Raw genomic sequence first — 18,896 nt, forward strand, 5'->3', positions numbered from 1 at the left:
ATAACACAGACACACTCTGTCATCTGTCTGGAGTTAATGTCAAACCAAGGCTTGTGGACTCCCAACAGAATGGTGTGACAATCCCTGCCAGTTCTCCACCTTCTGAGATGTGAAGAAACCCTGGAAAATGCAGATGAGCAGAACCCCGCACACACGCAAGAGATGCTGATTGAAAAGGCATCAATGCTGACTGAAAGGCATTAAATTGTTGGCTCCAGGCCTGTCCTTGGGGCAGGCAGATCTGGGCTGTGGCTGCCACACATGTCATGGTTCCTCAAGGCTGTCTGGAGCATCAGCTGCTCATTTTCTCCCTCAAAACTCTCTGCCTGGCTTCCCCTCTACCTTTGATGGGGACACACATTTACCATATGGTGAAACCACACCAGCACCCAGTGAAAGCACTCTGCAGACAGCCTGTAGTGTGGGAAACATTGCTCCCAACCCCACTGCTCCTGATCCCCTCCCGGGGCAGGCAAGGGGCTGGCAGAGCATGGCCAAATCCCTTGGCTGCCAACGACGCTCCTTGTTAGCGCTCTGCCGCTGTTTTGCAGCAGCCAAACGGTTCATTTGGCTCTTGCTGCCTGCTCCTCCATTAATCACCTGCTTGTTTGCAGCCCAGCAGCTTTGCTGATGCCACTGAGGAGACAGCAGAGGCGCTGGAAAAATGGATCCAGTGGCATTTTATATGCTGGCAGGAGCGGCAGCAGCTGGGAACTGAACACCGTGCGGTGCTGAGCTCGCCCAGCCCTGCGGGGTCAGGGGCTGCTGAGGCACCCACCCAGCCTCACCGCCAGGACCGGGGTCAGGGGGCCAGTCCCGCACTGAACTATGAGTGGGTGAGCACCCAAGAGGTAGGTGGCTCTGCCAAATGCTCCCAGAACATCACCCCTGAGCACCAGGGCGGGATGGCACTCCCCCCCCACACCAGGAAACCACGGCGCCCACCTCACCTGTTTCCATTGAAGGTCGTTTTATAATCCCCGGGCGAGTGCAACGTGTCCTCTGCGTAGACGGGCACGGGGGTCCGCACGCACTCGTGGGAGCACTGCAGCGTCTCGTTGTAGGCGGTGAAGATGTCGAGGGCGCTGGGCACGCGGGCGGGGGCGAAGTCAGTCAGGTTCTGGCAGCTCTCCTCCTGCTGGTCCAGCTTGCGTTGGTGGCTGTTGCGCCGGGGGCGCCCGCTCTGCGCACAGCTGGGCCGGGGGGAGAGAGAATCAGACAGTCATGGGGTGGTCTGGGTTGGCAGGGACCTTAACAACCCTCCAGTTCCGTCCCCCTGCCATGGGCAGAGACGCCTTCCACTAGATCATGTTGTTCCAAGCTCTGTCCAACCTGGCCTTGGACTCTTCCAGGGGTGGGGCAGCCACAGCTTCTCTGGGCAGCCTGTGCTAGGGCATCACCACCCTCATCGGGAAGAAATTTCCCCTAAGATCTAATCTAAGTCTTCCCTTTAGTTGAAAACCATTCCCCTTGTCCCATCTTACTGTCTGTCTATGTAAAAAGTTGCCCTCCATCATTTTTATAAGTTTGTTATGGCCTGAAAGGCCAAAAGAGAAGGGACGAGAGGCACAGTGTATCCCTGAAACTTGGCAAGGGAACTCACCTGATTGACCAGTCATTACAGATTGTTCCATACTAGATTAGAATTCAGAAATTCCAATTCCAATTCAGAATGGGAAAGATCAACCACAAGCAGTCATTTGGCTCGGTGCTTTTTTATAAGAACCAAATTTACATTTTAGACACAAGCTTTTTCCCATCAGAGGAATGACTTAATGAGTCACACTTTTGTACCTGCAGGAAGCAAAAGCCTTTTCTTAAGTGAAAATATGTAGGTGAGAACAATGAAGTGAAACGCTTTCCATTTGGGAGACACCAACAGGTTGGAACTTCTCAGGATAAATGAGCTCAGGACCTGGTGTGACACAGCAGAGGGATGGCTGGCAGGGCAGCCCTGCTCTCCGGGGGCTCCTCCAGCCCTGGAGGCTTCATAAAGATCTCGTGGCTGCACAACATTTCTGCCTCAGTATGTCAGAGACGAGGAGAACCCCAGCTCACAGGAGCCGCCCTCAATCAGCCTGGTCCTATTTCAGGGTCTAGACACTGATTTAATTAAGATGCCACTTTTTCCAGATGGGATTGACAGCGCCTCGCAGAATGCTGGAGTTTTGGGAGGTGGCAGCTCTGAGGGCGGTGGGAGCTGGGGATGCCAGCACTGTCTGTGGAGGGGCACCCCTGGGGACAGGAGCGTGGGGCTCTGCTGGGAGCAGCGCTGGCCAGGGTGACAGCATCTGGCTGCTGGCTCCGCTCTGCTTGATGCAACTGAAAGAGACAGCCCTAAACCAACTGCTGTCTCCCCACAGCACGTGTGCAGGAGGAGCAGTGACAAGAAGGACACTGGCTTGGCACGCAGCCATTGCTCACCCATCCTGCTGGAGGGGGACAAATGCCAGCCAAAGGATGGGGACAGCGACTGTGTCCCCACCGGGGACAGGGCCAGCGTGTGTGACGTGGGTCAACCCTGCCATGGAGCACCTGCACATGGCCCGGGGTCACCCAATGAACTGAGGCACTTTGGTTAGAGTTGAGCAAACTCCCAGGTACTGTTTCTTCACCTTGGACACACCTGGGTGCTGGCCACACTCTCCTGCTGAGGATTTTCTCTGGTGATTTCTCAGTTTCACTTACTGCAAAGCATTTCTATTCTACACTGATCACTGGATTTATTTTTTCCCTTTTTTGGCTTCAGCAGCAGTTACTGAGCTGCTCTGCCAAGCTGTGGTCAGCCGGATCAATGACTCGTACAGCTCATTGCTGCGACTGGAGACAAATCCCACAAGTGTTTTATAAACTATTCTCCCTGCTCCTTCACTGAAACACTGCAGCAACCAGGGAAGTTTAGTGAATTAATTCCCACTCGAGATACAGGAGGGAGCGCCACTTGCTGCTGCCCAAAACAAGTTCAGCTGTGGGGCCAGAACCTTGGTGCTTTCAGTCGGCTGCTGCTCAGCATCACAGCTTTGCCAAGATGAAGATGCCTTCATAGCCCTGCAAAGAGCTTCTCCTCTCATCCCAGTTAGCCAGCAGGCTCCTCATCAACCCGGTGTTGTAATTGCCTCCTGGCCGCAGAAATCGATTTGCTGCAGCACCCACGCAGAGCTCGGCCAGGCCAGAGGGGAGAGCCACCGGCCGCTCTCCCCCCAGCGCCGTGCTGCAGCCGTGTCGCTAAGCCAGCAACGCTGACCTCAAAGTAGGCCAGTTTCCCTGGGAAAATAGGTAAAGTGAGGAGCGCCTGGAGCGAAAGCTAACCTATTTTGCCATACGCCCAGCCACGCTGAGAGAATAAACCGGAGCAAGTGAAGCTAGAGGAGCACAGCAGCGCCCTGGGGGTTGGGGCATGCTTCAAACCATGGCACCTGAGGGGCTTCGAAGGTGCCCTTCCGTCCTTGGGGTCACAGGGAAGGGCAGGAGATGCAGCTGCTTCTTGTCAAGCCAGGCTGGGGATTTTAGGAGCAGCTGCTTAGGGAAGGTGGTGGAGGAGCTGCTGCTGGCACTGGACAGATCCTGGGAGCACCTGCTGTGGCCCAACACACGGCTCTGACCTCTCTGGGTGGCATTGTGCTGAGGCCCCGGAGCAGCAATGCGCACGTGTCCCATGAGACTTGTCCACCCAACCCTGGCCACGTGCTGGTCCCCAAAGCCACTGGCCAGGTGGTGTGAGGTGGGGAAGCTGTGGGGGAGCAGCCAAACCCTGATGCACCAACCTCCTTTGGAGGTTTTGCTGTAAACCCCCCCATTTTCTCCTGCAATGCCTTTTCAAAACTATCCTGGCAGGTGCCACAGGCTTTGGCAATGGCAACGGGATGGGCACCTCCACCCCTACCCTGTCCCCATCCCACGCCATCCCCCAAGTCAAGCAGAGCAGGAGGGACCTTACCAATTTTTTAAGACAAGAGTTGTTATCAGCGCAGCTATGACCATGATGAGGGACACGGTAATTGTGATTATCTGATGAACAGCCAGACCTGCAGACAGAAGAAAAGAGACAGTGGGGATGGGAACTGAGGGGGACCCCGGCAGACCCCCCTCCCCACACAGGCCCCCACCACCCCCTCCCAGCCCTTCCGAGCGCGAGGCCACGCAGAGCCCCCGGCAGCGGTGCCGCAATCCTCTCTCCTGCCTTACACAAAATAATCTGTAAGCCAGGCTCCTCATTTCCTATCCTCTCAAGTATGTTCCTTGTCAGCCCGAATTAGGCACGAAGAACGGAAGAGAAGTGAAGACGTCTCCCCTCTGGGACGGAAAGGGAGACGAGCGCAGCCTTGCACCGGGTGCGGGATTCACCAGGGATAATAATTACAGCACTGACGGCTGCTCGCTTTGCAGGTCGGGTGGGCTCATTTCCCCCTCTTCACCTTCCACGGGGTATCATTTTGGCTCGTGGATCATTCCTAATGAGCAGTTTGGAAACAAAAGCAGCTCGCTGTACACTATGTTTGTGATTTTGTGCTGCCTTACAGTTGCAATTTCGTAATGAAATGATTTTTCCTGGCTGGAGCCCAAGGATGTGCTATTTTTCACAAACAGATGTTGCAGCTCCTGATGGATGGTAGTTTTAATAAATAAATAAGTCTTAGAATGACAGGAAAATAAGCAGTTTTATATATATATCTGTATGCATCTGTGGCAAGGACGGCGTCAGCGCCAGGGCCGTGGCTCAGCTGGAGCTGGGGGTGCCTGGGGGCCACTGGGCAGCACTGGGGCAGCCACTGCTCCTGGGGAAGGATTCACTCGTGGCCCTCGTGCTGGCAGGGTGGGCAGCAGCCAATTCCAGCCAGAGCTGGAGCGGCTGCTCCACCTCTGGGTTTCATCTCCCAGGGGAATTCACAGGGAAAATGCCACAGTGGGAGGATCCCCACCTCCCACTGGCACCCCACCTCCTGAAGATGAGGCCCAGAGAAAGACTTCTGGCCCCACGCTATGAGTTCCCGGCGGCTGGTGACGATGGGAGCATGTCCCGACGGGCCCGAGCAGCGCGGTGGCAGCTCGTGCCCACGTGTGGCAGGTCAGGAGTGACGCCCACCCTGGCAGCAGCCAGCCCGGCCGCATCCCGCACGGCAGTCTTGGAGCAGCTCCCAGTGGGACGCTGCTGAAAAAGATAAAAGGAAAGACTCTAAAAATAAAATCAAACCAGCCCAGTGCCCGATTCCTTTGAAAACAGAAGCGGAGTCGGGGACGAGACCTTCTGCAACGCTGGGAGCTGAGGCAGTGGTGGCAGGGCGGCGGGAGAACCTAACGATGCAATTAATCCTTGCATTTACGTAATGGGAAAGGCACAGGCAGAACAGATTGCAGGTGGCTGAGCACTGGGAAGGATGGCAGCTCCTTGGAGCAGGACACATGGATTTTAAGAAAGGCTGGATAATTTTAGACTCCATCACACACATAAGTTGCCATATGTACCGGCACAGCAAAGTTCCTTTGCATCATGTATAAATTCTGCAGAAGCCAGGGGGATTTCAAGGGGACAGGAGATCTTTGTCTCAGTGGTGGTGATGGAGAGAGGGAAGGGACCCAACAGGTCGTTCCACGATGGTTCCCTGGGAAGCCCTATAGCAATACCTACTGCAATAAACACTACCAGGTCTTTATTCTTAATTTACAGATATATCAAATCCTTTCTATTAGGCCCTCAAAGCATGTAGGGCTATACGGAGCAAGATCAAGCAAATATCCAATCTGTGAGGGGTGAGGCACCCTTTGAGAGGGGAATGTCCTGTTAGGGACATAAAGCACCCTGGCAGGTGAGGTGAGATGGACAGAGATGCTGCCAAGGGCAAAGCAGTGTTTTAGACACAGCCCTCAAAGCCCAAACGGATGGAGGAAGGGGACTTGGAAGATAAAATTAATATCTCATAGAGCAAAATCCTCCTCCTCCAGTGCAGGAAGCTGTCTGGCACAGGCATAACTCCCCATGAGAGCCCGTGCCCCCAGAGAGAGACCCCGGGAGCAGGGATTACGGTGCCTGGGTTTTGTTTGCTCATCTCCTTGGCAAAAGCTCCGATCCCAGCGGGTCACGGAACCTGGTGGCCGTGTAATTACACGTTATTAACCGTGGAAACAGGGAGCTGCAGGGAGGGCAGCAGCGGGAGCGCGGGGAGGGACACCAGGCACCGGCCCCTCTCACCTGCGAACGCCTCAGCCCTGCGAGGGCTCCCCCTGCCAAGGCTTTTACCAGGCAATTTGACGCAGTGACCATTTAACTGGAGGGTAATTACAGGAGAAGTATTTAATGGAGCCGAAAGTGTGTCCAAGCCTCTGCGCTTCTGCTAGTGCAGCAGAATTCCGCATGCCGCCTGCCAGGAGGGAAAGCTCTTCAAAGGCGCTCTCTGAACCCTCGGAAATGCTGAAATATCTCTGGGTTTTTCCACTCTCGTGCCGTCCGTGTGCACTCCGCTCTCACTGGGGCCTCTAAATCCCCCCAGTGTGGGGAGAGGGGCCACAGAATCCCAGCAGGCAGCACAACCCAGCTCGCGATTCCCACACCCCAGGCAAAACCCCAATCTTCTCACAGCAAGCCAATGCCAGGGCTTTTTTTTTTTTTTTTTTTTTTTTATCTGTTATTTTAAAGACCATATATTTGCTGCTGAGATGAAAGTGCTGAGGTTTGGCCTTTCTGGCCACCTTTTGAAACGGCTCCCGGACAGCTCTGCATCAATGGAATTAATTCCATGAGAAAATCCATTCGAGACTAATGTCTTGCTACTGCAGGAGCGTGCAATGGCAGCAAACAGGAGATATAAGCTCTTAATTAAAAACAAAGAGAACCTCTATCCCCCAAGGCCTTTATTTCAACAGCTCTGGTTAGGGAGCCTGTATTTTTCATTTTCCCAATAAAAACAGCTACGAGCTGCAACTCTTTGAAGACCCTCGTCAAGGCCTTGAAGCTGCATAAAATTAGAAAAAGGAGAAAACAGCTCTATTTCATTTGAAAGGGAGAAAACTGGAGTTACTCTTACAGACCAGATATTGCTACCCCCAGTCTCTTCCCGCACTTATGCTGTGTGGATCTCCCTCTCCTCAGTATCCCATCCTCATCCCTGCCACCAGTCTCCTTCCTCTGCTCTCACATGCCCTGAGCACCAGGATGCCAATGCCTCCTCCTAAGCATTGTGGAGAAGCTGGGGCAAAGCCGCTGGGCTCAAGAGGCTTTACGGCTTCGCCAGCCATCAGAGATCACATCTGAGCCCCGAAAACCTCATGCCCTGATAAAGCTGCTTGCGGACAGAACAATTCAATCAGGAGCGTGGTGTGGCCTCCCTGCTGCCACCGCCGGCCTTTCCCAGGGGGGATCAGCCAGATTTGGCCGTAACATGAACCCACTGCTGGTTAATAGCCTGTAAGGAAAATAATTTACAAAAGCCACAAAGGTCTGATACAGGGGAGGAGACACAGCAGAAATCTTCTTGAAAAGCCTTGTTACAGTACACAGCCAGTTCCTCTGCTGCCCAATCCACTACACCACAAACCACCTCAGCTCTGCTCCTCCCAACACCTTCTTGCTGGCAAAGCTGAGGTCAGCAAAGCTGCTTGGTTTTTCACCTGGTAGATCAGTGATCTCTCTGAAACCCAGCCCAGGCAGTGTTAGTCATCCTGAGGTGAAAATGCAGCTTTTCAGCAAAAGACCCACCAAGGTTCCTGGCAACTTCCTGGTATTTTGAGCTGGACTGATGAAAGAAAGAAAATATCTTCCCACTGCTGCTGCTGTAAAATGTTTTTGCCAAGAAGGAAAATCCTGGAGGTTTATGCTAAAGACACTGGGACTTATCTTCTCAGGTGTTACAGCAAATATCACCGAGCAATAAATACTTGGAGATCAGCAGAGGAGAGTTCCTGGCTCACTGAGACGCACGTGGGAGGATGTGCACAGGGCACGTTTGCCATCCCCACATCCCGGGGAGTGTCCCGTCTCCCTCGTAGGGAGAGCTCAGCTGATGGCCACGCTCCTTTCTTGCTTCCACCGTCATCCTCCACCCTTCAGGAGAACTGCAGCTGATGCACGGCACTACAAGGGATCCTTTGGGCAGCTCCCAGGAAGGGTAATCGTGGTGCCAACCCATGAGACTCCATCCAGCTCCTTCACCTCCTCTCCGTCCCCGAGCTGCGGCATCTCCCCATGCCTCGACACGGCGGATCAAAGAGGACGCTCCATCCTCACTGCCCAGGGTTTTCTTTTAAACCCATTTAATCTTTAATTAATTCCTTTGAAGCTTTTTGCATCAACTATCTCCTCGCCTCCAGCAACCCCCTACTGCACCCTCTTTCTGGAGGCAGGGTCATCACCAGTGGGAAGCAACGCCTCTGTTATTATTTATTCCTGACACACTGCTGGCTGGAGGTGAGGAGGGGCGGCCTGGGGCCACCACCAGCTCAGATCCAGCTGCCAACACCCACACGACCCCCACCTTACCCCAGGAGAACCCCAACCCTGGTGAAGGGGTGTCCCTGAGCACCAGCTCTGCCACAAGCTCACAGACCGCGGTGCCAAATGCGCCGCGACCGGTCATCAAATACCACTAAGAGCAGCAGACAGCACATGGAGTTTTCTGCCTTATAAAGCACTTAAAGGTTTAATTAAAGACGGCTTTATCCTAAAGCTCCTGAAAGGAGCCTCAGACAAGCCAGCGAGTGCAATTCCTGCCTCGCACTGACAGCTCTGATTCATTCCACTCTTCTCTGCTTTGGCTTAGGCTGCGGGACCCGGGGATGCTCTGCCTTGGTGGAGGAGCCCAGCCCACGTGGAGAGTGCCCGGTGAAAGCTCCTTACAGCCCTTCCCACTTGCAGCAAGCTGGAATTTTAATTATTCCTCTCTTTCCCTGCTCCAGAGTAAAATGATTATGACAGCCCTGAAGAAGGAAGCACATTTTTGAAAAGCACAAGCATAAACTACGCCTGGGTGAACATCTTGCATGCCCAGCTGATGCCAGCAGTGCTGTGCTGCGTGGCAGGGGTGGCACGGGGACAGGAACACTTGAGCCACCAGGTGACCTGAACCCCCACAGCAGCACCCACCGGGCCAGTGCATGTGCCAGCCTCTGCTCTCATCCTAAGCATTACCTGCCATCACTCCTCTGCTGCCTCTCCTGCCTATGAGACAAGTAATTCCTATTCCAGGGGAATTTTTTAAAGCTTGTTTTTGCTGTCAGCGACTCACGGAGGCATTGTTTCTGGCTTTTTTCTCTCGCTCCTCAGCGAGGAGGAAGGGGGGCGAGAGGATGATCTGACAGAGCGGAGCTGCTCCCATTGCTCATCTCAGTGAGCACTGCTGCCTCTGCTGAAGTGAAGTGGGTCTTTTTACCACCCTGTGTGCACCCCAAGGATGCCACGATCCCACACAATCACCAGGGACCCAGAGGCAAAGCACAGAGGGGTACAGGGACACAGCACAGGAGGGATGTGGGGGCAGCAGCACAACAGCAGCCACCTGCACCAACGGAATTGAGTGCAGGGGATCTGCGTGGCTCCTGGAGCCCTGGGACAGCTCTGCCAACTCCTGGAGTGACCCCAGCTCCTGCGGGTGCCACACACAGGTGGTTCCACCCTGACTCCCCCATGCATGTGCTGGGGACAGCTGAGGGACCACAGGCAGAGAGAGCAGCACCGCGCCCACCGCGGGCTCCCGTCAAGGCTCCTCACCGGACAGGGACTGGCAATGCTCACTGAGGCAAATAAACCGTACAGGCGAGTTACCTCATCCTCATTTGTAGCCATATGTTTTTCCCAGCAGAGAACAAACACTTCCAGCCGCTACAGCTTATATAACAGAGTGGAGCAGGGCTGGGAAGCTGCACGGCTTCGCACAGGCGCCGCACCAGCAAAACTGGCACGGACCCTGCTTTGAGACAGAGCCGGCTGCTCGCTCCCAAAACGCTGTCCTGAGGCACGGCAGGGGCATGGAGCTCCCACTGGGAGCATACTGAGAGCTCTCTTGGATGCTCAGCCCAAGCACTGGAAGGAAAAGCGGATCTGGACCTCAGGAGCTTTTCAGTTGAGGGTGGATGAGCTGGGATCAAACAGGGCCTTTAGACCCGGGAAGAAGTTTATCGCATTCACTGCTTGAAGAGAAGTTAATTAGCAGAAACTCCAATCACGGAGAAAGCCCCTAATGAGAGCTAAAGCCTGCAGATTAAAGCAGTTGGCCCCCTGAGAGCTGCCGGGGCTGCAGCTCCCGTTGTTCTGCGGCCACGCAAGACAGCAGTGGTGGCACTGGCAGGTGGGTGGCATCACTGTCAGCTCAACTTCGCCTAAACAAGGCAGCCCACTCCAGTAAGTCCCAGAGCCCCAGCACATGCCAGGAGCCATCCTCCTGGTGTAGGCAGAGGGTCTCCTGCAGCTGGCTGATGGCAACAAGTCCACTGGATCCCACCCTCCTGGACGGGATGATGCCACTGAGGCCAGAGGCACTGACCACAGCAGATCTGGGGAGACCAGACTGATGCTCTCATCGTGCAGAGAGCAGCAAAATCCTCAGCCCTTATCAATACTCCCTTGCTGATCTATCCAGCCAATTTCAGCGTTTTGTAAAAGGAGTGTGGGCTGGGAGTTATTTTTCAGTTATAAATAACCCCTTTAAGTCAGGAACAACATCCTGGTTGCATCGTCTCTTTTTTGCCAAGCAGGGCAGGCTGGATAAATTAATTGGGATTAAGATTAGGCCATAAAATTCCTTTTCATTTCGACTAGAAAATCGCAGTGGGCTCAAAGCAGTCGATGCACAGTGAGTAAATTCTGTAAACTATCCACCGGTATCCCACGGTTTAATATCAGCAATAACAAATATAATTTGCAATAAATGGGAAGCAGCTTTCCCATCCATGTCCACGCAGCAGCCAGCGCTGGGGGAAGGCATTGTGGTGCCGAGCGTGATGCTCAGCGCGATTACGGGAGATGGGCTGTGGATGGAGACTGTAATGGGAAAACACAGCAAGTGGCTGGAAAACGCCTCGGATAAAAGCGATAATCAGCACTGCCGTTCTCCTCCGAGCGCCTGCTTAATGTCACACTAACTCCTGTCCCGGGCAGCGCTGCCACCGGGACACTCGTGCCGCGGTGAACGCGCTGATCCAGGACCCGCCAGCCCTCCTGATGTCCCCGCCACCTCGCTGTCCCCCGGCAGACCCTACCTGTGCTGTCTCCCAGCCCACGGGGCGGGCGAGCATCCTTGCCTCCGCTGCTGTGGCCGGCGGCCGGCTCGGCGGTGCCGGTGCGGCCGGGGCTGCTGCGGGGCCCGTCCCCGCCGGGCGCGGGAGCCGCGGTGCTGGGAGGCACGCGTGGCGGCGTGGCGGCCGTGACAGAAGTGGCAGCGGCGGCAGTGGTGGCGGAGGTGGTGGCGGCGGCGGCGGTGGTGGTGGTGGTGGTGGCGAAGGCGCTGGGCAGCGTGCTGCTCTCCAGGGAGTCCTCCTCGCCCGTGGGGCCCCAGACGATGACCTCGGGCAGCGCCGTGGGCCGCCCGTCCCGCGGGGCGAAGCCGCGGCCGCGCAGGTGCCGCCGGCCCCTCCGGGAGCGCGGCCGGCGCAGGGGGCGGCCGGCGGGCAGGGGGGCGGCGGGGGGCGGCCGGCGGGAGCGGGGTCTCTGCAGGGGGGGCGCGGGGGCGCAGGTCCAGGGGGGGCCGGGGCGTTGCAGCTCCTCCCCGCTCGCCGTGCCCCACAGCGAGCCACGGGACAGTCTGTGCCGGAGCGCCGGCCGTGGCGAGAGCCTCCCCCCAGTGCCGGTGGCGGGGGGCTGGCAGCTGGCAAGGTCCATGGCTAGGTGGAACATGGCTATTAAAATCCAAGCATGGCTTCCGAGCGGGCAACCTGACCTGTGGACAGACAGGCACCGTGTTAGAAGGGCAGTGGGGCAACCCTGCTCTCCCTCTCAGTATGACACACCCTAGATCTCTGAGCCCAGCCACCCAAAACATCCCCCAGCTCCACGGGTATCATTGTCCTCCCTGGTTCTCCAGCCGGAGTCCCCCAAAACGGCATCATAGGGCATGCTCCACCCCCTCCCCCTGAAAACCACCACCACCAACATGGCAGGCTGAGGATCCCCACTCACAACTGTGACTTTTCAGTTGGTCTGGGAATGATAGGAATGACCTGAGGATGGGTTTTACCAGGAAACCCCCTGGAGGAGCAGCCAGTCCCTGCTTTGCCCAAACTCAGCCCTTTTGGGTGAATTATCCAAAGCAGATGGCCCAGCACAGCTCCAGCAGCACAAGCTTTCACTCCAGGGACACTGACATGCAGGGGTATCAGAGAACCCATCCCTTGCTTCCCAAGCCCACAGGCAGCATGATGAATCCGTCAAAGGGCTGGAGCAGACGTGGGCTCCTGTGTTTGCACGTGTAGCCCATCTCCCACTATGGCAGTCACCCACGCCGCAGCAGGAACATCCTCCCACAGAGCACGGCACAACCCCTCCCACAGCGTGGAGCACCCAAGCAGAACATGACCCTGGCAGCACAGGGAGGGCAGGAGGAGCAGCCCCTTTTGCTGCCCTTTCTGTCACAGAGCAGCTGGAACACCCCTGAGCTGCTGGCAGCTTCAGCAGTTAGAATTTTGCTTTCATGTCACCGTCACATCATGTTATGTCACAGCCCTCTCCCTTCCTCAGTGGCACCGCACCGAGGCTCTGCTCCCCTCATGTCTCCTCTACGATGCTGGCCCATGTAAAGTGGCAAGAAAATCTCTGACAGGCAAATTTCTGTTGCCTTCTCCCCTCCCTACACCCCTGGGGAAAAAAAAAAAAAAAAATCATGAGGCCAAAGCCCAAAAATCTTTACTCCATTTTACTTAGCTTTTACAGGAGAAAGACTTTTGTCGAACTCAGCAGGAGTTAATGAGAGCTTTACATGGCTAAACGGGCTAATCCTCTGCAGCAGCGCCCGCACAGTCCTTGGGAGCACGACAGAATGTGCATCTGGTTGACAGAAGCATTTGTACACTCCCTCTGTGTGTGAGCAAGCGAAGCTAAAGGAGCTGACCTGGATACTCCCAGGCACAGGCTTTTTCTGCTCAGAGGATCTCTGCTTTTTTCCTAATTGGGTATTTTTTCAAAGCGTAACAACATTTATTTTGGGGAGGGAGAAGGCAACGCAAGGAAAGAGCGCAGAAGGAGAAAGGGAAGAGCCAGAAACAGACAACAGAAACCAAAATAGTTCAGGCTGGGGGAGGAAGGATTTCAAGGCTTCAAAAAAACCACAAACCACCCAAACCGTGATGGTGGTGGGTTTTTTTAGAGGCCGACAGAGTGGTGGCAGCACGAAGAGTGTCCCCCACGTGCTGTAGGCAATGCTGTGCTTCCACTGGTGAGGAGCCACAAGCTCACGCTCCAGCCGGATCATCAAGCACAGACTCACCTTTGCAATGCTCAGGATCACTCCTGTAGCATGTCAGGCTTGATTTCAGCTTCTGCCCAACTCCCTAACATCACCTGAAACGTCTCCTTGCAAGGAAGGAAAGGTGCTGGGCACCTCCTGATGTGGCACTCACTCCAGGTGCCACCTCTCACACCATCTGTGCCCACCCCCAGACCTCATCCCCTTCCCAGCTCTCTGTGTTGCTCACACTCAGAACTTTTATGAACTGCTGCTGAACAGAGCAAGGGAAGATGTGCCCAGCCCAAACTCGGTGCTTGCTGCATCCCAGCCACTGCCTGGAAACTTCTGAAAGACAAAATGCCCATCCTTGGTGCTTGGAATTGGCAGCTCACAGGAAAAACAGATTTTCCCCCTGCTTCCATCTCCTCCTGTCTCCTTGTGACATTTCAGGCTGCAGCGATGGCAGCGTGAACTTGCAGGGGCTTGCTCCTGCAGAACGTGCCCGACATGGCTGCATCATTCATAGCAGCATCAGGAGGATGTGTGGGCAGAGGCAACACCCAACCCTTGTCTTGCCCTGGGCCATGCTGGAAATTTGTGTCCCAGCATGGCCAGGCAGCGCCGGTGACACCCAGCACCAGTGTCCCTCACTCGTGTCACTGTGGCCCAGGTCAGAGGCTCTGGCATGGGGATGGACAGGGAAGGGACACCCAGATGGAGCAGATCCCACTCTGCCCCGAGGACAGCTTGGGTCACCTTCCCACCAACGTCCCATCAAGCAATGCCACACAAGGTGCTGTCACCCCAGGAGTGTCCTCCTAGCCACCACGCTGGCTGGCATGTCCCCAGGAGACGGCTTCAGGGACAGAAGCAGAAGCAGCCAGTCCGGTTACCTCGGAGGAATTTTGCGTGGCATGCGATCTTCTGAGGGCTTTGCAACAACAGATAAGAGCAAGTGTCCTTCAGAATAAATAGCAGCGTGTAGGAGTTGCCGTTGTCCTGGCAACGCAGCGTGATGTGCCCGGCGCGGCGGCGGGGATGGATGCGGCAGCGCGCGGCGCGGCCAGAGGCAGGACCACCGGGCCCTCCCCTGCCTCCCCCATCCCCGCCCCACACCAGCACCCTGCCAAGGCTGGCAGCGGGAGTGACACGTCCCGAAGGACACCCAGGGAGCGGGGACACATCTCGCCCGGATCTCCTGCCGCCTTGTCCTTGCCCCAGAAAACCCGGGCTGTCCCAGGAGAGCCCGCTGCGGCTGGCACAGCACGGCCCGGCCCGGCCCAGCGCCCCGGGAGTCCCCGCGCCTCCGCCTCCCTGTCACCCGAACAGGCAGGAGAGCGCCGCGAGCCTCTCGGGAGCGCCAGCGCAAAGTCACCGCTGCTCGGAGGCCGGGAGGGCGTTCCTGCTTTGCCGAGACATCAAACAGCTCAAACACCTCTCCAAAGGCACGAGCTGCTCCTCAGGGACAGCAGTGGTGCTCCCAGTGCATGGGATAGCTCCCTAACTGCGCCCAGAGAGGGGCTCTGGCATAGGGAAGGGAACACATCATCCAGACCCACACAGAGCATCCATCTCCTTCAGTTGGGGGCACAGAGCCAGCCCTGGCTGGAGGTACATGTGGGCCGGAGGGATGTATCAGGCAGGGCTGTGGTTAAGCTCCTCACTCGGGAATCAGGGCTTTCCTCACCCCCCTACAAGCACACACAATGTATTTTGCAAAGAAATTTGAGGAGCGTGGGCAATTTTCACGTTACTTCTTTTCCCATCTTGGAGGTGAATGGGAATGTTATCCCAAAATACTGTTCAAACTCCAGGAAAAACTCAATAAAACTCTGAAACTGGGTTAGATAAAGAAACACAGAGTGGATATATTTGAGAAAATGAAACCCTGTCCTTGATCTCCTCATCCAAGGCCTTGGCTCCCACCAGCCACAAATCCGCTCCCTTGGCTCCGTGGACGGTGAGGCGGCCGCGCTCGCGCACGAGAAATGGAACTCCTACAAGTACTTACCTGCAACAAGCATGAGAGCAGGTTTCAAGAAAACAGCTGTGCTAATGACACAGATCAGGCACACCAGGCACTCTGGGACAATTTCCTGAGCCCATCCCAGTTCCAAAGGCGACAGAACAGTGGATGTTGCACTGGAGCCGCCACAGCCTCCCCACCCAAGGCACCTTTCAGAGTCCTCCCCTGTATGAAACCCCTTCCAGGTGCAGCTGTGTGCTTTGAAGAGTAGGACAGTTGGCGCTTGAGAGAGAGATTAATTTCAAGGATGCTGGAGGACACCACCGTCCTCGGCAGTGGGGAAGAGGCTGCCATGGAACTTGGCTGCTCCCACCACTGCAGACACGGTACCAACCTCCATGTGCAGGGAGGGAAAGCAGGAGCATCCAGCATGGAGCGGGACAGAACAACCCCTGCCCCAGGCCTGGGAACCCCAGGGATGGCAGTACCTCAGGTAACCCTGATACTGCAGACAGGACATGGATTAATCCAGAGCACCTGCTGTGCTCCCAGAAACCCCGGCTCTGGTAATGTGTCTGAAAATTAACTGGGATCACGGCTCTGACAAACATCAAAACACCACCCGTCAGCACTAACCCACTTCCCCAAAGCCTCAAAGGCTCACTTGAGTGCAGTCCCTTTCATAAGGTCCTTTTTTGCTCTCCAGCATCAGCCCCTTTCTCCCGTGCCTGTGGAGACACTTCACAGGAGCATTAACTGTAGAATAGGCTGTTTTTTAATGCAGAATTATACAAATGGAGCCATTCTTCCATTTCACGCCTCCTGTTAGGTAATGTATCGGTATTGCACAGGGAATCAAGGTTATGTCCTTGTTGGGGTGATTTACGAACTCTGAGCATTTCATATCTCCAAACACCAAGCGAGGCAGGGACAGAAATATTCCTGTGAATGCCTGGAGCAGGAGCAGGAGCCGTGGTCAGAGAGTTGGGGTGATGTTTTCTTGACCCAGGCAAGACAAGGCAGGAAAGCAGGCACCACGCTCTGGGAAAAGCATCCTTGGCAGCACAGCTGTATGTCCTGCAAAGGCATTCGGAGTGGGGCAGGTTAGGAGAGTACATGCAAGAACTCAGTGGCTCCATACGGAATAGAACGAGGCCGCTGCATCCCAGTGGGTGACTTTCACACCGGAGCAGGAAGAAGAGGGGAAAACTTCAGTGGCAGATACTTGGCCCGTGACTGTGTGTCCTCGCCGAGGTGGGGACTGCAGGCACCGCTGCAGCCGCTCTCCTCTCCATCCCGCTGTCCTGTGTGATGATCCCTGCAGTGCACTGACTGTCCTTTGTTGTCACACTACCAACCATCACCATGGAAATGGAGCACCGCCACTCTGCACTCTGGGCTGGACCGGGACTCTCCCCAGGGCTGGGAGGAGGGGAGATGCACCATCCCAGGTGAGGGTGGCATGGATGAGTGCCAAAAGGCATGTGGCAAGTTATGACATAGGTGACCGTGTGGACCACTCCCACCTGGTGTCCACCATGTCCCACCCCACATTCCAGGCATCAGCAGCACCATGGAGACGTCTCTCCTGAGCCGTGTTCTGCTATGGGATGAGTTTTTCTGATCCGAGACGCAATGGGAACTGGGAACATACAACACACTGTACCATCTGCAGCCCCAACCTCTTCCCAGATAATTATAAATTTGTGAAAATATGGCTGCCAAGCTCTTTAAAGCCAGGAATGGGACTTAAGGCACAAAGGCTGACACACAGTAGCACCTAAGTAAATTAAATGTGCCACATCACTACCTATCTATATTACAGTCCTGAGCTTCAGGATTACCTACTAATAAAAGTGATATTTAAAACAAGTCCTAAGTTCCTCCGCTGCCCCCTTCTCCCCACAAGTAATTAAACTGACGCCACTTCCCGCAGCGGAGGGGATGGGATTTATCATGGAGGGAAATCAGCAGAGGGTGAAATAGGTTGAATCCTCCCCGCCACGCTGCTGCGGCCAGGCAGACAGCAAACACCCATTTCCCTGGGAAAATGGGGCAGAAAGAGCTTGGGTGGGGCTGGGAAGCCACGGGTCCCCCCAGGATGGAAATGCCAAGATAGAGGCAGCTGGAGCATCCCTGGCTGTGCTTGGGGAGTCGTGAGAGGGGGGCAGGAGGGCGGCCGTGGCGGGGGGGAGCCACTCGCTCTTCTGCCTCTGCCTTGAGCTCACCCAGCTGCAAATAAACAATTTTACCATTTGAATAGCCGCGAGTGCGGAAGGCATAATTAATACCCAGCGGTACCATCAGCCAATGTGCTGATGCGGGAGGTGCAGCCCCTGCCAACGCCGTCAGCGCACAGCTTTGGCTCCGCAGCGCTCGGCCCCGGCTGCTCGCGCCTCCAGGCCCGTCCTTCGCCAGAGGCAGAGGAAGGGCAAAGCCCCAGTGCAGGTACCTGGGGCTGGTGCTGGAGCCCACCAGCGCAGGACCTCTCCGGTGCATCCCACACCCACACCACGGGAAGAGTCAGGACGTGGCAGAGCAATGTGGGGAAGAGTGAAAAGGAGCGGGCAGAGAGCAGGCCCGCGTGGCATCGCTGCGAAGGCAAGAGCTGTGCCCAGTTGCTGCCAAAGTTGAGCCAACGTTTAACCCTGAGTTTCAAGTTCAGTTCCCATTTTCAAATATTTTAAAAGACACTGACAGGACAAAAGGCCCAGTGCCTCCAGACAGTCTGAGGATGAGTGTGAGAGCTAACACAGTGAGCTGGCCAACACTGTCCATTATGGTCAGCCTGGCTTAGCTTGCTCTAGAGAGGGCAGGACATCTGCTTGAGAGACTTTTCTCTGGTCTTCAGGGATTATTTCAGACAGGATTTGAAAAGTGCCAGGGTGGGAAGCCCAGAAGTTTGCATGCATCTTCAGACAAAAATATGTCTCTTAAACTTTCTGTGCAAGACCAGTGCTTGGTAATTTACCTGCTACCGCTGTGGCAGCAGCAGCTCTGTGCCTAGTCTGGCTCCCCTGGGAAGACTCAGAGTGCTGCAGGTTCATCTGCCAATGTGGCGAGACAGGTCCCAGCCAAGCCAGGGGATGAACTGCCTCGAGTGCTCCCCAAGGGGGTCAACACAGTGGCAAGCTCAGGCCCTGCATCCCAGGGTATTGCTGGAGCATCCCTCCTGGCAGGGCAGAGTGTGGGTGCTCCTGGAGCATCCCTCCCAGTGGGCATGGGGCAAGTACCACTGGAATATCTTCTGCCAGCAGCACAGCCTGGGTACCACCAGAGCATCCCCCACAGTGGGCATAGCTTGGATACCACTGGAGCATCTCCTGTAATAGGCACAGCCGGGGTACCACCAGAGCATCCCCCTCAATGGGCACAGCTCAGATACTACCAGAGCACCCCTCACAGCACACACAGTGTGGGTACCACCAGAGCATCCCCCTCAGCACAGTGTGGGCACCACTGGAGCATCCCCCTCAGCACACACAGTGTGGGTACCACCAGAGCATCCCCCTCAGCACAGTGTGTGCACCACCAGAGCATCCCCCTCAGCACAGTGTGGGCACCAC

At 55.7% G+C, this 18,896-nt stretch overlaps 1 protein-coding gene and 1 long non-coding RNA gene across 3 annotated transcripts in view; one reads left to right on the forward strand and one right to left on the reverse strand.

Moving 5' to 3' along the window:
- Positions 1-18,896, reverse strand: part of AJAP1 (adherens junctions associated protein 1) — a 37,848-nt gene that overhangs the window by 9,605 nt on the left and 9,347 nt on the right. For both annotated transcript variants that reach the window (XM_053997744.1, XM_053997743.1), the window contains exons 2-4: positions 11,185-11,861; positions 3,938-4,025; positions 951-1,193 (exon numbers count right to left, since the gene is read on the reverse strand). In XM_053997744.1, the coding sequence (XP_053853719.1) occupies positions 951-1,193; positions 3,938-4,025; positions 11,185-11,861 (1,008 nt within the window). The remainder of the gene's footprint in view (positions 1-950; positions 1,194-3,937; positions 4,026-11,184; positions 11,862-18,896) is intronic.
- Positions 16,711-17,202, forward strand: LOC128818416 (uncharacterized). The gene is made up of 2 exons (XR_008440481.1): positions 16,711-16,781; positions 16,890-17,202. It is a non-coding gene; the product is annotated as an uncharacterized LOC128818416 (long non-coding RNA).

The sequence above is a fragment of the Vidua macroura genome, chromosome 23 (genome assembly GCF_024509145.1).
Source record: "Vidua macroura isolate BioBank_ID:100142 chromosome 23, ASM2450914v1, whole genome shotgun sequence".
Lineage (NCBI taxonomy): Eukaryota > Metazoa > Chordata > Aves > Passeriformes > Viduidae > Vidua > Vidua macroura.